Source organism: Heterodontus francisci, chromosome 2 (assembly GCF_036365525.1).
Source record: "Heterodontus francisci isolate sHetFra1 chromosome 2, sHetFra1.hap1, whole genome shotgun sequence".
In the NCBI taxonomy this organism is placed as follows: Eukaryota; Metazoa; Chordata; class Chondrichthyes; order Heterodontiformes; family Heterodontidae; genus Heterodontus; species Heterodontus francisci.
The window spans coordinates 113,037,934-113,055,343 of record NC_090372.1 but is presented as its reverse complement, the minus strand read 5'-3'; the positions used below and the strand labels follow the sequence as shown (position 1 = coordinate 113,055,343).

Here is a 17,410-nt window from a genome sequence, read left to right as displayed (position 1 = left end):
TGGAAGGTTCACCCTGCCCACTACATTCCCTGAAAATAAAAATTGTGCCAAGTATCAAAATTATTTACAATGGAGCTGGTCTTTTTTATGTGCCAGTTTGCTTAACCTGGCATTTTCCAATATAAGAACAAAACATGTCTTAAAATGAAGCAGGAAGCTACACTTAATTTTCCTCCCACTCTGACTCCAGCACTTTAGCTACTCCCAGGTGAATGACATGTATTCAAGCATCAGATTTATTTAAATTATTTAACCAAGGTCAGCCAGCTGCAAACCTCCTGGTAGTGAGACTGACATGAAAAGTGTTTGCATCAATCATTGCCCTGTAATTTGTATGCAAATCAAACTCACGCATACATCCTGTCTGAAATCAGTGTCCTCCTGACAATACATTTCTTTTTCAAAAATGAGAGTCTAATTTTGAAAAATACAATGGAATATCTCTGTAAATAGAAACCATTAACATTTTAAATTATTTTATAATTTCTGAACAGTAAAAAATTCAATCAGAATACTGATTCTGACAGGTGATCGCACTTACAATAAAGCTTTTTAAGGTGATGCATTTTAACATCATTGCAATAACAATTTTTTCGAACAGATCCACAAATGGGTTAGATAAATGTTTCTAACAATATCAATTTTTGATAGAAGCTTGTAAATTAATAAGCGAGCCATATTAAGAAAGTTAAAACCTTGTTCAGAAAAATTAGGAGCTTAATTGAGAGGCTAGATAAAGACATGCATTTGCTATTCCCTACACAATACGCTCTTAGCTGTGCTGTTGTTTGCAGGTCCCCAGCAAAGTAAAGTATTTTTAAAGTTACTGAGATCAGTACACTTCTGTCAGGTTCACAGATGATTTCTTCCAGAATCTGTCTTATCTTTCTTAGTCTCTAATTCTTTCTATGTCACTTGTTTTCTGCTTCACTTTTTCTCTTTTAAATTTTTTATGCTTATCAAGGTGAAGGATGATAGTGCTGGAGAATGGAATTCCTCTCATTACATGCACCCAATGCCAGTACCAAGCACTTCCAGGTCCAATATTGCACAGACAGATATACAAAGAACAGTACAGCACAGGAACAGGCCATTCGGCCCTCCAAGCCTGCGCCGATCTTGATGCCTGCCTAAACTAAAACCTTCTGCACTTCTGGGGCCCATATCCCTCTATTCCCTTCCTATTCATGTATTTGTCAAGATGTCTCTTAAACGTCGCTATCATACCTGCTTCCACCACCTCCCCTGGCAGCAAGTTCCAGGCACTCACCACCCTCTGTGTAAAAAACTTGCCTCGCACATCCCCTCTAAACTTTGCCCCTCGCACCTTAAACCTATGTCCCCTTGTAACTGACTCTTCCACCCTGGGAAAAAGCTTCTGACTATCCACTCTGTCCATGCCGCTCATAACTTTGTAAACCTCTATCATGTCGCCCCTCCACCTCTGTCGTTCCAGTGAAAATAATACGAGTTTATCCAACGTCTCCTCTTAGCTAATGCCCTCCAGACCAGGCAACATCCTGGTAAACCTCCTCTGTACCCTCTCCAAAGCCTCCACGTCCTTCTGGTAGTGTGGTGACCAGAATTGCACGCAATATTCTAAGTGTGGCCTAACTAAGGTTCTGTACAGCTGCAACATGACTTGCCAATTTTTATACTCTATGACCAGACCGATGAAGGCAAGCATGCCGTATACCTTCTTGACTACCTTATCCACCTGCGTTGCCACTTTCAGTGACCTGTGGACCTGTACGCCCAGATCTCTCTGCCTGTCAATACTCCTAAGGGTTCTGCCATTTACTGTATACCTCCCACCTGCATTAGACCTTCCAAAATGCATTACCTCACATTTGTCCAGATTAAACTCCATCTGCCATTTCTCCGCCCAAGTCTCCAACCGATCTATATCCTGCTGTATCATCTGACAATCCTCATCACTATCCGCAACTCCTCCAACCTTTGTGTCGTCCGCAAACTTACTAATCAGACCAGCTACATTTTCCTCCAAATCATTTATATATACTACAAACAGCAAAGGTCCCAGCACTGATCCCTGCGGAACACCACTAGTCACATCCCTCCATTCAGAAAAACACCCATCCACTGATACCCTCTGTCTTCTATGACCGAGCCTGTTCTGTATCCATCTTGCCAGCTCACATCTGATCCAGTAGAACTCCAGCCATTTTCCACATCAGCCATCATGTAGCCTCTCAGGAGATTGACAATTGGAACAGAATTAGGCCTATGGCAATTCGAAACTATGACAACTTGGCACTGCCTAAATTCACGTCACATAGTACACTTACAGGAGACTTCCATATAATTAATATGGGCTGGATTTGAACCAAAGATAAAAGGCTAGTCTCCATCAGTACCACTAAATCTTGCTTTTTCTTCATCTGTCTGGCTGTCACACACTTTTCTCATTGTGGCGTCCATGGGGAATAAATTCATGTTGGGCTGTAGCACAAAATTGGGTGTAGTGAAAACAGGCTGCCGATTTGCTATCGCCTGTTTTGTACTACCATCTAAGATGAAATTATACTCCTACGTCTCTATTTGATTCCAACTCTTGTTCGCCAGCGTTTTGTGCATCTCTATTTTCTCTGTCTTCTCTTCATGCTCAAAGGGAACAGGATTTGTGGTGGAGGCCGAATTCAATGGTTTCAGTCTTCATAATGTTTAACTGGAGGACATGCAGCACTGCATGCTGGACAAGCAGTTTGACAATGCAAAGGCAGTGGAGGTGTCAAAAGTGGTAGTGGTGAGGTAGAGCTGGGTGTGGGACAGTATACATGTGGAAGCTGATATGTTTTCAGATGATGTTGCTGAGGGACAGCATGTAGTTGAGAAGTACAAGAGGGTCAAGAATAGATCCATGGGGGAATCCTAAGGTCATGGTGTGGGGGTGGGAAGAGAAGCCATTGAAGGTAATTCACGAGCCATGACTGGATAGCATTTCAAAAAACATTTATCTTGTTTGGGCTGTGTTCCTATCAGTGTTTACTTTTAACAATTTATTGAATTCTCTGGTGACTCTTGCTGCGTAGGGCATTGTGGGATAGAAAGAGCAGTTTAGCACTGATGGGCAGTTCCTGAAATAGTTCATTTGTCTGGTACAACTCTTGAAATCTGTGAAAAGCTATTAAAATATATATATATCACAAGTTGGAATGGCATGTTGGAGGGATAGCATTGACATTTCTGAGTATTGGGATTTTGCAAGCACAGAGATCTGAAAGCTCATACATGCATATATGGAGATCCAAAATAGCAGAAGAGAAGATAAAGTACAAGAAAGCAAGCTTCAGGAAAGGTCCAAACCCAACCATCACACGCTGAAAAAGTGTAGGTTCTTAAAGGCAAAACTTGTTGGATTTCAACCAAGAGACCTGCAGATTTAAACATTCATCCTTTGTCTCACCGGCGCTTTAACAAAAAAAACTTTTCTTTCTTTCAGGTGTCAAGGTTCGCAAACTTCAACAACTCTTGGATACCAATGACCCGCTGGATCCTTCTTTCTTTTCACTCTCCTCTTGACCCCATCCTTTCTTCCAATCTTACCCTTTGTCATGCTTTCACTATCCCCTCTGACCTTTTCCTCTCTGACTCTGAACCATCAGAACCTCAACAAAGGCTTCAACAAAGGCCTCAATGAATTTCGAGCTCGGCATAGCCTGAGCTCTTCTTCCATCACCTTTGCCTCAGTGCCCACTTCTTAGGCCATGAGTCTTCCCCCTGCACAGCAGACCCTTTCTCCTGTCTTCATAATTCTCATTTCACCTGAACCTCTCCCTCTGGCCTCTTCGCCTCTCTAGACCTTTTCATTGAAAACTCCCGGCATGACATCGGCCAATTTCTCTTCTGCTCCCACTCACTCTAAACTACTTCTCTCTGAACTTGCAGCACTCCATTCTCTCAGGTCCAATCCTCATATTGTCATTAAACCTGCTGACAAAGATGGTACTGTTGTTGTTTGGCGAACTGACCTCTACCTTGCGGAGGTTGAACAGCAATTCTCTAACACTTTCTCCTACCTTCTCCTGGACCATCAAATTGTTTCTAAGACTGTCACTGACCTCATCGCCTCTGGAGATCTTACCTCCACAGCCTGCAACCTCACAGTCTACCACACTGCACAGTCCGCTTTTACCTCCTTCCCAAGACCCACAAACAAGGACTGCCCTGGTAGACCTACCATTTCAATCTGTTCTTGGCCCATGGAACTAATTTCTTCCTATCTCCACTATAATTTTTTGCCTCTTGTCCAATCTCTTCCCACCTACATCCACAACTCTCACAGCATATTCTGGCAATTTAACAGCTTGTTATTTCATCATAATTTTGTTTGTTTTTTTCACGCAGTAGTACAGGCAATATGGAATAGTCCAAGTGTTTTCTTTTTCAAGAACTGGCAGGAGGTAGTTTCTTGGCTCTAATCATTTCCTTTCACCATGGATGTCCAATCTCTTCACCTCCATCTCCCACCAGGGCAGCCTGAGGGCTGAGAACAGAGGCTTAACCAGTTCCTATCCACCACCTGATTGAACTCATTCGCACATTGAAAAACATTACCTTTGACTCCACTCACTTCCTCTAAATGGAAAATGTTGCAAAGGGAACCCATATATGTCCTAGCTATGCCTGCCTTTTTGTGGGATATGTGGAACATTCTTTGTTCCATTCCAACTCACGCCCGCACCTGCTCCTCTGATACATTGATGACTGTATCAGTCGGCTTATACATAAATAGATTATTTTCCAGATTGAGAGTGATAGATAGATATAAACAGGTTAGCATTAAATCTAACTAGGGATGCCAGAAGAAAATAGCATGCAACAGTGACCAAAATCTGTATGACTGGTGCACTCATCAACAATGGCAGGAAACAAACTAGGTAGCTTCTGTACTTTGACATGAGTTTGCTCTTCTCCCAACAACCAGTAGGACTAATCAAAAAAAAATCAAGTTATCTCTATTGTTGAAGCAGTCAGAGTTCACCAGCTGTGGGAGGGTGGAAAATCGAAGCTGCTACACTGAACCATCCGGCAAGTCAGTTCTGGTGGGGGTGAGGCAATCTCAGGAGGGCCATGAACAGATTGACAGCAGACCAGAGTTTCTTTCTGTGCGAGCCCAAGAGGAGCTGTCTTGCTTCTCCTGGTTCCACAAAAATAAAACATTACTTGGAGCTTTTTCTCAACTGCGCTGGTTAGGCCACTCGATATCTTGTACAAATAGGCACAGCATACACAGTGCACACTCCACTCACTTGCACTTGAATTTTGCATTTGGAGTCTGACAACTGGCATAGGACTCCAATTTTCATACTTAAGACAGCCTTGCACCAATTTCAGACAGGTGTGGTGCTCTTCCATTTACAAGCCCACCTAAATATGGCATCAAACAGGCCATGAGCAACAAAGAGGTGGCCAAAGTACCCCCCAATTTTCAGCTTCTGGCCACCTGTTTTCCAGGTGCAAATCGGGAGGTCATGAGTGTTCTCTCCCAACAAGTGATACTCTATATGGATGCCAGCTTTTTATTTCATCATAATTTTGTTAATTCTCTTTTAATCACAATAGTACAGGCAATATGGAATGGTCCAAGTGTTTTCTTTTACAAGAGCTGGCAGGAGGTAGGTTTAGTTCCCCATCCAGTTTCCATCCATAATTGTTGAGAAAAATGTGAAAAATGGTGGGCAAACATCTCACTTTAGGCTAAATAGCTTCCCGAACTAAGTGAAAGTTAGACATAATTTACGTTTATGTACAATCAAAAACTGACCCTTGAAAATGATTCGACGAATGGGAATTAATTAGTACACTGAAATGGAAAATTGGACCTATATTAAATGGTTAAGTTCCAAGATAGATTTAGAAAGTAACTGCAAAGAGTGACCAGGTAAGCAATTTAAAAACACACAATGCGATTGATATGAAAGTTATAAAAGGTATTATCAAGTTATAGTCTTTCATACTTACTGGTAACTGAAAATGATGCATCACCCAAGCTTTTGTCAAATAGTTGAGAAGGAAGGAAGCATGAAGGAGAGGGAGATTGGTCCGATTCTCCAGCTGCTGGATTGCTCGGAAAACTGAGATCTTCTCCAAATACAGCCTGCCATTCCTTGCTAAAGTCGCCCTCCTCCAGTGAAGTGCCATTTAGAATTTCATTCAGCAATGCCATTTCATCTTTTTCATTTGTTCGAGATTCCATGGAATTGGTCAGCAGATCTGTTGGAGCTTGAATTAAAATTGACAAATGCCACTCATATTAATATTCACCAAAAATGCTGTGATTTGGTGGTATGGGCAAAATGAAATATGAAAATCTTATTCAGTGACATTAACAGAAAGATTAATTATTTGATTCATGTCATTATATGAATATTCGTTTGGTACAAAAGTTTAACAACCTGGAATAAGCAACACTATGATATCATTGGTTTGCCATACATAGCACCTATATAGCGCCAACTGGAATGATGAATGCTGACAAGGTTAATTGGATAAGAATTCAAAATGCAGAAACTCTTCTGTCCATTTTTCTTTCTTTGGTAATGTCTCTTGCTTGATGAATTTTATATCTATATGCACATTTCTTTTTCTTAGCGTCTCTATTTATTTCAATCACAGCTTCTACTACCTTGCTGAGATTCTATGGGCTGGATTAGAGGTGTGCAAAGGAAACCCGACACGAGCCCGAATTCTGGACCCGGAAGTCCAAGCCCACCCGACCCAAACCCGACACATGTCGTCGGGGGACCTGTCGGGTCGGGTCGGGTGGCAGGCCTTTACATCAGTACATGGGTAAAGGCCTGCTACCCGACCTGACCCCGACAGGATCCGACAGCATGTGTCGGGTTCGGGTCGGGTCAGGTTTCTGGGTCCAGCATTCGGACTTGTGTCGGGTTTCCTTTGCACACCTCTAAGCTGGATTTTGTTGAGCTCCCAGCGTCGGGCTCCGTGGCGGGGGCGGGGGGGGGGCCAGAAGATTGGAAATGCAGTGGCCTGCCACGGAGCCTGATGCTGGGAATGCTGGGCCTCATCTTCCCGGCAGTAGGGACACTCCATGGCATCACATCTGCCACTCTGCGGCAGAACCCGGATTTGAATATTACAATCACCTATTTAAATACATTTAAATGGAAGCTGGAGCAATCTTACTGGCAGTTCCAGTTCTTCCGAGCGACATGTGGCACTCCCCGCCTTCACTTTCCCATCCAGAGAAAGCTGGTGTGACTGAGGTGCGGAAGGGGGGAGCTCTGCGTTTGTAGTGAAGAGGGGTGGGGGGAGGGGTCAACTCTACACTTAGATCTGTTGGTGGGGGTTGAAAGGGTCAACTCTGCACTTAAGGCACTTGGGATGGAAAAGGGGCTTTTCTGGTGTAGTTGTGGGGGGTGTGGTGGGGGTGGGTCAAACCTTAATTTTCATTGCAGTTGGTGGGAGGGGGGGGGAAATGGGGTCAACTTTCATCTGTTAACGTAGGCCTGGCAGCCCTTTAAAAATGGCACCAGTGCCTGCACAGAAACAGGCGACACCATCCGCCCCCGCCACGTGATTGGGCAGGGTGGGGGTGGGGGGGTGGTGGGTCGGTGGCTGCCCTGCATCTTATAATGATCCGCCGCGCGCTAGATTGCGGTGGCATGGTGGTGTATAGGGCGCCATTTTGTTTTTAAATCCAGCCCTGTGTTAACACGCTATCACTTAGTTTGGCTCACATTTTGCATTGTATATCCTTCAACCATTCTTTTTTTTTTAAATGCTATGTCGATTGAATCTGTCATCTTTCATGCTTCCCTGTATTAATCACTACAGGATGTAGACATTACAGTGTAGATTTTACAAATCTGTGCTCATCTGAATGGTTGAAAAATTCTGCCCTGCATGCTGACATTGCACCTGAATTCACAATCTGCATTCCTGGTGCAGATTTTCATGTGCTGGGAGTGCAAATTTGTTCAATCAACCCTGTATTGTAATAGCTTGTTTCTACTCACAAGAACAGATTCATTGAAGGGAACATTTAGAAACAGAAACAACAATCATTTTGAGATTTGCCTTTCACGAAAAACATTATCGATTGAAATTCCTCAAAGGTTTCCAGATTTATTGCCTGAAAACTTATAAAGCATACAAACATAGGAAATAGGAGCAGGAGTAGGCCATTTGTCCCTTCGCACCTGCTCTGCCATTCAACCAGATCATGGCTGATCTTCTACCTCAACGCCATTTTCCTGCACTATCCCCATATCCCTTAATATCCTTAATATCTAGAAAACTATCGATCTCTGTCTTGAATATACTCAATGACTGAGCTTCCCACAGCCCTCTGGGGTAGAGAACTCCAAAAATTCACCACCCTCTGAGTGAAGAAATTCCTCCTCATCTCAGTCATAAATGGCCTAACCTTTATTCTGAGACTGTGTCCCCTGGTTCTCGATCCCACCCCACCACCCATCCAGCCAGAGGAAACATTCTTCTTGCAGAACTCATGATGAAAGGTCACTGACCTGAAACGTTAACTCTGCTTCTCTCTCCACGGATACTGCCAGACCTGCTGAGTATTTCCAGCATTTTCTGTTTTTATTTCAGATTTCCAGCATCTGCAGTATTTTGCTTTTATATTGGAAATATTAACATTTGGTCCCCACATCCAAATCATTGATATAGATTGTGAATAGCTGGGGCCCAAGCACTGATCCTCGTGGTAGCCCACTAGTCACAGCCTGCTAACCTGAGAATGACCCATTTATTCCTACTCTCCATTTTCTGCCCATTAACCAATTCTCAATCCATGCCAGTATATTGCCCCCAATCCAATGTGCTCTAGTTTTGCTTACTAACCTGTAGGACCTCATCAAAAGCCTTCTGAAAATCCAAATACACCACATCCACTGGTTCCCCCTTATCTATTCTGTTCGTTACATCCTCAAAAAACTCCAACAGGTTTGTCAAATATGATTTCCCTTTCATAAATCCATGTTGACTCTGCCCAATCCTACCATCATTTTAATAAAAGCAAAATACTGCTGATGCTGGAAATCTGAAATAAAAACAGAAAGTGCTGGAAAACTCAGCAGGACTGGCAGCATCTGTGGAGAGAGAAGCAGAGTTAATGTTTCAGGTCAGTGACCCTTCTTCAGAACCATCATTTTCTAAGTTTCCAGTTATCACTTCCTTTATAATAGATTCTAGCATTTTCTCTACTACTGATGTCAGACGAACAGGTCTGTAGTTCCCTGTTTTCTCTCTCCCTCATTTCTTAAATAGTGGCATTATATTTGCTACCTTCCAATCTGCAAGAACCATTCCAGAATCTGTAGAATTTTGGAAGATGACCACCAACACATCCACTATCTCTACAGCCACCTCTTTCAACACTCTGAAATGTAGGTCATCAGGTCCAGAGGATTTAACAATTTTCAGCCCCATTAATTTCTCCAGTATTACTTTTTTACTAATACTGATTTCTTTCAGTTCCTCATTCTCCCTAGTCCCTTGGTTCTCTAGTATTCCACCGAGGTTTTTTGTATCTTCCTCTGTGAAGGCAAACAAAAAGCATTTGTTTAGTTTCTCTGCCATTTCCTTATTCCCCATTATAAATTCTCCTGTCTCTGCCTGTAGTGGGCCCACATTTGTCTTTGTTAATCTTTTCCTTTTCACATACCTATGGAAGATTTTACGGTCCGTTTTTATGTTTCACGTTAGTTTACTCTCTTTATCAGTTTCTTGGTTCTCCTTTGCTGAATTCTAAAATGATCCCAATCCTCACACTTATTACTTTTTTGACAACTTTATGAACCTCTTCCTTCGATCTAATACAATCTTTAACTTCTCTTGTTAGCCATGGTTGGATCACTTTTCCTGCTGGGGTTTTGCACCTCAAAGGAATGTAAATTTGTTGTAAACCATGTTTCAGTTCTTTAAATGCTAGTCATTGCCAGTCTATCATCATACCTTATAATGTAGTTTCCCAATTTACAACAGCCAATTTGTCCCTCAAACCTTCATAGTTTCCTTTATTTAGATTAAGACCCTAGTTTCAGATTAAATACATCACTTTCAAACTTAATGTAAAATTCTATCATATTATAGTCACTCTTCCCGAGAGGCGCCTTTACAACTAGATTATTAATTATCTCTTTCTTATTGCACAATACTAGATCTAAAATAGCCCTTTCTCTAGTTGGTTCTTCAACATCTCATATACATTCCAGGAATTTATCCTCCACAGCATTAGTGCTAATTAGTTTACCCAGTCAATATGTAGATTGAGGTTCCCCCATGATTACTGCATTACCCTTGTCACATGCGCCTCTAATTTTCTTATTTATACCATGCCCTACATTACCAATACTGTTTGGTGGCCTATAAAGAACTCCTACCAATGTTTGCTGCCTCTTACTGTTTCTTAGCTCCACCCAAACTGATTCTACATCTCGATCTTCCAAGCTAAGTTCCTCTCTCACTAATGTACTGATCTCATACTTTATTAACAGTGCTATTCCACCTCCTTTTCCTTTTTTCCTATCCTTCCTAAATGTCGAATACCTTTGGACATTCAGTTCCCAGCCTTGGTCATCCGGCAGCCACGTCTCCATAATGGCAATTAGATCATACATGTTTACTTCCATTTGTGCCATCAATTCATCTACCTTGTTGCGAATGCTGTGTGCATTCAGATAGAGTGGCTTTAATTATTTTTATTATTTTCACAACCTCTAGCCTTATCTGCTGGCACACTCTTAAGTTTGTACACTCTGTCCTTTCCTGCTACACTCAGATTATCAATTCCCTTATTGCTACCTTGCTCTCTTGCCTTGTCCCCTCTAATGTATCACATTTTCCCTCACTTGATCCCTCACCCCCACTATTGTTCTATTTAGAGAACCTCCCCTGACCCCAGATGTTACTAGCAAATGAATTTAGAGCAGACTACGTTATCAATGGGCTTTATTTCAATTTTTTTCAGAATCTAGACCCCCTACGATTATACTGCCAAGCTTCAGAGTCAAAATTGTGATACTGCAAAATGTGGCCAACACTGGCCTGCCTCTTGCAGTTTCCTCTGCAACTGCCACACCTCAAGGTAAGTAGCCAAGTAAATCTCAAGCAAACCCTTGAGGAAGCCTCCACACCTGTTCCAGCAAGTGATACATCATGTAGGAGCATTAAAGAAGAAATACAAAGGTACATCAAAGCACACCGACATATCATACTAAACACATTACATCTAGCCTATTGTTTTCAGTATAAACACATAATCGTAAACTTTGAGTCATTATTTACTTTCAATATTAATTAGTTCTACATATACAGAACTATGGGCCCTTTAGGGATAATTAGCTAACAAAAAAAATCATGGTTAAAGGTCTTTGAAACAAGCTACTGAGAAACTTACAGAAGCAGAATTTCTGTTTGCTCAAAACTGGGTACATACACACTTTCCTCATAGATACATACCCCAATTACATAAGTCCAGAAATCCTTGCCTGGAAATTCTGTAGGAAATATCCTGATCAATTGCCGTAACTTCCGCAGAAGATTAGCAGGACCCTTGGGAAACTAAAAATGGCTACTTATGCTGTTTCTCCTTGGGTTCCATCAATACTTGGTTGAAGTTACAGCAATAAATTGGGACAACTCATGGAAATTCATCTCCAACCCTCTGCAAAAGTTTAGCAGAGGCAAGACTAGAGGACCCATCAAGTGTGCGCATAGGAACTGCTGGCATCTAAATTGTTTAACATACCATTGCAGCGCACTAGTAAACGCCCCACTCTTTCCAGCTCAGACCACCCAATGCAGGCCACTGTCCTGCAGTAATATTTGGTGCCGAGTGGCAAGAATCCCAGTCTTCAAGTGACAGTTCTACCACTTCAGGTCCCAATAGTGAGCAAAACTGGATGGTCCATTGTCAAATCCTTGGCAAAGGCTGCTAATGGATTAAAATGCTTTTTAAGGCTCTCCAAAAGCTTTTTGAGTTATTGCCCTCCCACTGCGATATTTTGTTTTATTGCTCTAATCCCTTTGCAATTTTTATCCTTCCCTAGCCTAATCTGAGTTTGCATTTAAACCTGTGATTAATTATGCAAGTGAGCCTACTGGAGAATTGAGTGCTATTTACACTTAACATTCAGGTGAGAATAAAATGCAGATATAAACCATTTAGAATTGATATATATTTAAAGATGTAAATCAGGCCCATAGTGTGGCAAGAAGACTGCAGAAGATCATTGATGGCCTTAATAGGAGAGTTGTCCAAATAAACCATGTGGATGCCCAGGGTATAAAGGCAATCAACTACATGTTATGATACTGTACATTGATACATGAAAAGGCTGAACTGAAGAATAGTACCACAAAATGCTTCTAAAATCTTAATTTTGCAAGATGAATGACTATGTACACAGGGACAGCATGTTATTAACAGGACTGTTAAAATTTACATCTCGACATTCAACCTTCTATTAGCAGGCTGTAATTGAATTTACTTTCCAACAATACAGGCATTCAAATTGAAAACAAAAAGGATATTAGTGCAGGAAATGTATTTATCATCTATGCTGTGTTGACATGACTCTTTTTGAACTGGGCACAGAGTTTTCATTTTTTTTCATTACTTACATTGCAAAATAATAAGTTCTATAAAGAGTTCAGGTGAGACATCCCTAGCATGACATGCACCATTGAACTGAATTTTCTATGTAAGAACATGCACAATTTTACTTTCTTAGCATGTACCTGCTGTTGTGAAAATTTATATGATGGTAGCTTTTCATTTACTAGTGTTGAGGCACTGCAGGTTTTTCTCCTGCGTTAGGTCAACCTGCCAGATCTCCTGGGATTGGACCTCATTTATTATTCAAAGTGAGCCCCCAGTCTGGATTAAGCCCAGCAATGGAAGCTAGTCATAGATGGGAGGTTAATGGGAAGTCTGGAGCAATGCAGCCCTTAATGGGCTTCAGACCAGATTTAAAAGATGTGTCTGCTAGCCTCTGGGGAGTATGCTCTTAATGCCTTGTTTGACAATCGAGGGCATACTCCCCAGTGCAGAAAACCTGACAGGAGGTAGCAGCTGGGGTCACTGCTTTGTACATTGCCCCCAGGACCCAGGAACAAATGTGGAAGAGGCAGATTTAAGAAAGCTGACAAGATATGAAGACCTATAGTAACATTTACCAGTAACGTTTACCTCATAGCACTTTCATTGTCTTTCATACACTGCTGGAATACAGATGTGCATGATCACCTATGAAAGAGCTTTAAAGTTCTGTTAGAGGTTTGCTTGTGTGACATGACAGGCAGCACTTGGGATATCTGCCTCATAAGTGGCACCACGAAAAAGAAAGATAAGGACAAATCCTGGAATTATGAAAGAAGATCAGAAAGTGCTGGAAAAATCTGCAAATTCACCATCACCATTGAAAGGATGTTAATGTTTCGGGTCCTCAGAACTGATGTGCGTGCTGTGCATTTCCAGATTTGAATTGCAGTCAAATAGCAAGATCACATAAATGGCAAATGAAATAAAGGAGACATTAATCTGTCTGGTAATACTGCCAAGGGATCTTTTATGTCCTCCTAAATAGGCAGATAGGGTCTTAGTTTAACAGTTTAGCTGAAAGACATCACATTTGACAATGCAGCACTCCCTCACTATTGCACTGTGTGTTAGTTTATGTGGTCAAGTCATGGAGTATGGTTTGGATCGACAACCTTCTGACTCAGAGCCAAGAATGTCACCAAATTTGAGAAAAATTTAACCCGCTGCGATGGGTGGGAGAGGGCTGGGGGCAGGGCAAGGGGGCAGTTAAATTGGTAAAAATATGAAGGCTGACCCCAATCCACAATGAGCGCGCCCTCTTCCAATTTAACTGCGGTGGGTTTAGGGTTGACAGAGTAACCTGCTCTGGAGAGAAAGGTCAGTGACTTTAAGATGTTAATAAGGTTGCATTTCTTAGATTTTGGCACCAATTTATATTTAACGGTTGTGTGCCATGTTTCCCAGCGCTAAGGACAGCCAGCAGCTAAAGGGAGGCAGGAGCTGTCAGAACCACCAGCTCAGTGCTTTCCAGCACTGCTTATGGGTTGGAAGCAGTGGTGCTGCCCCCTCCCGGCCCCTCAAAGAAACCTGATGCTAATCTCTCCTCCCTGCGATCCGATTTCTCACCACACCATCATCCCCCACACAGCGATCAGGTCTCTCCCCGCCACAATCCGATCTCTCCCCCCCCGGCCACCACCGGCGATCTGATCACTCCTCTCTTCCCCACCACAATTTGATCTCTTCCCTCCCGCAATCCAGTCTCTCCTCCCTGATTTGCGATGGCTTCCCTGCTAAAATCCAATCTCTCCTCTCACCCCGTAATCTGATCTCTTTCCCCAATGCAAGCAAATATCTCCTCCCTACGATCTGATCACTCCTCCCTCCTTGCGATCCAATCTCTCCCCCGCCCGTGATCCAATTTCCCCACCCTTTGATCCTTCCCCTTCCTTGTGATCTCTCACTCTTTCCTCTCTGCCACACTTAAGGCCCCCTTCTCACCAATCTCCAATCTTGTTGTTTGCCGGGGTATGTCCCTAGTAGCAGTGTCTCTTAATCTGGCCAGCTGCCGGTTCGGAAACAAAAGAAAAGAATGGTAATGAGAGCCTGCTGTTAAATTCAGCAGACCTCCCGTTCCCAGCATTTCTGGGTTTGCTAGCAACCCTATGTGCACTCCCACTCCATCCTGACTCCTCATAAATATCAGAGCCTCTGTCTCTGTGAATAATGCAATATCCAATTAAAAAGGTTCTTTCTCTTGCTGATAAGGTGAAAGATATCCTTTTTGTAAAATAATTTATAAGTCCTATTTTTAAAGATTTGTTCTGCTGTAATGCATATATTGTACTGAAGTTAAATTATATAAATACACCTTCAGTTATTCATAACAACTGTGACCATTTTTACAGTCCTGTAATTACAATCCAGTTTGCATTTAATTGTTAGCTTCATGCCAAACCTAACAGAACTGTTAATATGGTTAAGACAATAGAATTGTTAAGTGAATATATTGCTTGGCAAAATTATTATTTACTTAGTGTCATGCTCGGAAAGAGCTGTGATGAAATAAACAATGAATTAGAGGAATTATGAAAATAAAAAGTGTTACGACCAGATGAGGAAGGGGTCTCAGGCTCCCCTCTTGCACCTTTCGTGGTTTGGCCGTAACAGGGTTTATCTTTTCAAACACAGTGATTTTTGCTTACCACCTCAGTGAGACCTTGCTCACTACAAAGAATAAAGAACAGTACAGCACAGGAACAGGCCATTCGGCCCTCCAAGCCTGCGCCGATCTTGATGCCTGCCGAAACTAACACCTTCTGCACTTCCAGGGCCCATATCCCTCTATTCCCTTCCTATTCATATATTTGTCAAGATGTCTCTTAAACGTCGCTATCGTATCTGCTTCCACCACCTCCCCTGGCAGCAAGTTCCAGGCACTCACCACCCTCTGTGTAAAAAAACGCCTCGCACATCCCCTCTAAACTTTGCTCCTCGCACCTTAAACCTATGTCCCCTAGTAACTGACTCTTCCACCCTGGGAAAAAGCTTCTGACCAACCACTCTGTCCATGCCGCTCATAACTTTGTAAGCCTCTATCATGTCACCCCTCCACCTCCGTCGTTCCAGTGAAAACAATCCGAGTTTTTCCAACCTCTCCTCATAGCTAAAATGGAGAGAATACACTCGCATTAAAATTGCAAATGAACCAATCAGACAGGCTTTCTTGAGTTTAAACAAGAAAGATGTAAGTTTATTAGTCTTATCACTCTAACCCAGTTAAAAATTACTAAAATATGCGACGCAACCATGCTCACATGCATAGGAGAGACACACTTACACACACACACACAATTAGATACAGAGGGGGAGAAAGAATTCGGGAGGAGATTTGAAGTAGAGTTTGTAATAAATGGAATACAGATACGGTTATTAATGTCCTTGCGGTAGTATCCTTGATTGAAGTGAAGGTCTTGGGAGTTCTCGCTGGGGCCCGGTGCACAATTTCAGACATGCTTCTCTGGTACCAGAAGGCCAAAGAGGTGCTTTGTCTGTAGTCTTGAAGTCTAAACTGCCACTGTGGGTTCCCTGGGACTTTGCTGGAGAGAGAGAGAGAGAGAGAGAGAGAGGGAGGGACTTTTCTTCTGCCAGTCCAGTCGCAGTCTTTTCCTTTCTGTGAGACACAATTCAAGAAGCCCCAGTCTTACCAGCAGGTAGGTCATGTGGCCATCTCCTTGTTTGAAACAACAGCTTTTGGGTGGGTGTTGGATTTCAAAGCTTTCCAGACACACTCGATGGGGGGAGGGGGGGGGCGGGTGGAGGAATTCTGCCTCTTACACAGTAAAAGGATGTTGATCACCACTATTGTCCAGACCAATCTTGTTAATTGAATCAAGGAGCACTCCTATTGTTTCTTCATTCAACGGTTTCTTGGCTAGTCCTGGTCTTTTCAGAATGCAAATGTGCAACCATGTTTTTAGCTGTTCAGTTCTGTTTTTTTAAACAAGTTCTTAGAATGTCCAGTAAAAAGTTTCAAGTAGTATCCCATATGACAAAATTAATATGTTTCCATTTGGCAAGTGTGATTTCTGTCACAAAAGTCAACTGTTAAACTGAACCACAAGAACATGGACACTCGTACCACAAAGTGGAGTAGCGAACATCGGACCACTCCTGTATTGACTATACACACCTCCGTCTGTTGAAGATGAAACTCATTAACTTCATCTGAAATAGCTCTGGGGAGAACCCATTCAAATTGAAAGGAGCACCATGCATTCATGACTCCTATCTACATGAATGAATGAACAAAGGGTTCTGGAGACAAAATAACTCACAGCCCAAATCAAAATGAATAGTTGTGAGGTAGCACCATTATGACAGAATGGTCCCCATTCAGACATGGTTTCCATATCCTGGACCATTGTGTCGTCACACCAGGGGAGAAGGCCATGTGTCACCTAACAGAAATTCAAATGTGATGGATTTTGACCTTAAAAGGAAACCCTCTGCAGCGAGAGAAGATGATCAAGCCAAGACCACAGAAAGTCAGTTTCCAGTCAGAGGTTGAAAGAAAGATCCAGCTAAACTGAAGAACCCTGCTGAACAAGAACTGAGCAACCACTACAGCAGAGAAATTACCAAGTGACTTTGAGACTCTCCATCTGTGAAGGTAAACTAAATTCACACCACCAACTTTGTGCTGAGTTTAACTACTAGAACTCTACAACACCTCAGTAAGTTTAAGACTGCAAATATCCAGGCCTGCACCTTTTAAAAAAAAAAGACTTTGCTCCTGAGAAGACTCAATAGTATTCTGTAACCCATGAGCTCTTATATTACTTTGGATTTTAATTG

At 42.2% G+C, this 17,410-nt stretch overlaps 1 protein-coding gene across 1 annotated transcript in view; it reads right to left on the bottom strand.

Annotated features, from left to right (window-relative positions):
- Window positions 1-17,410, bottom strand: part of ica1 (islet cell autoantigen 1) — a 200,011-nt gene that overhangs the window by 27,472 nt on the left and 155,129 nt on the right. Inside the window, exon 12 of the mRNA XM_068051235.1 lies at window positions 5,986-6,246. Coding sequence (XP_067907336.1) covers window positions 5,986-6,246 — 261 coding nt within the window. The remainder of the gene's footprint in view (window positions 1-5,985; window positions 6,247-17,410) is intronic.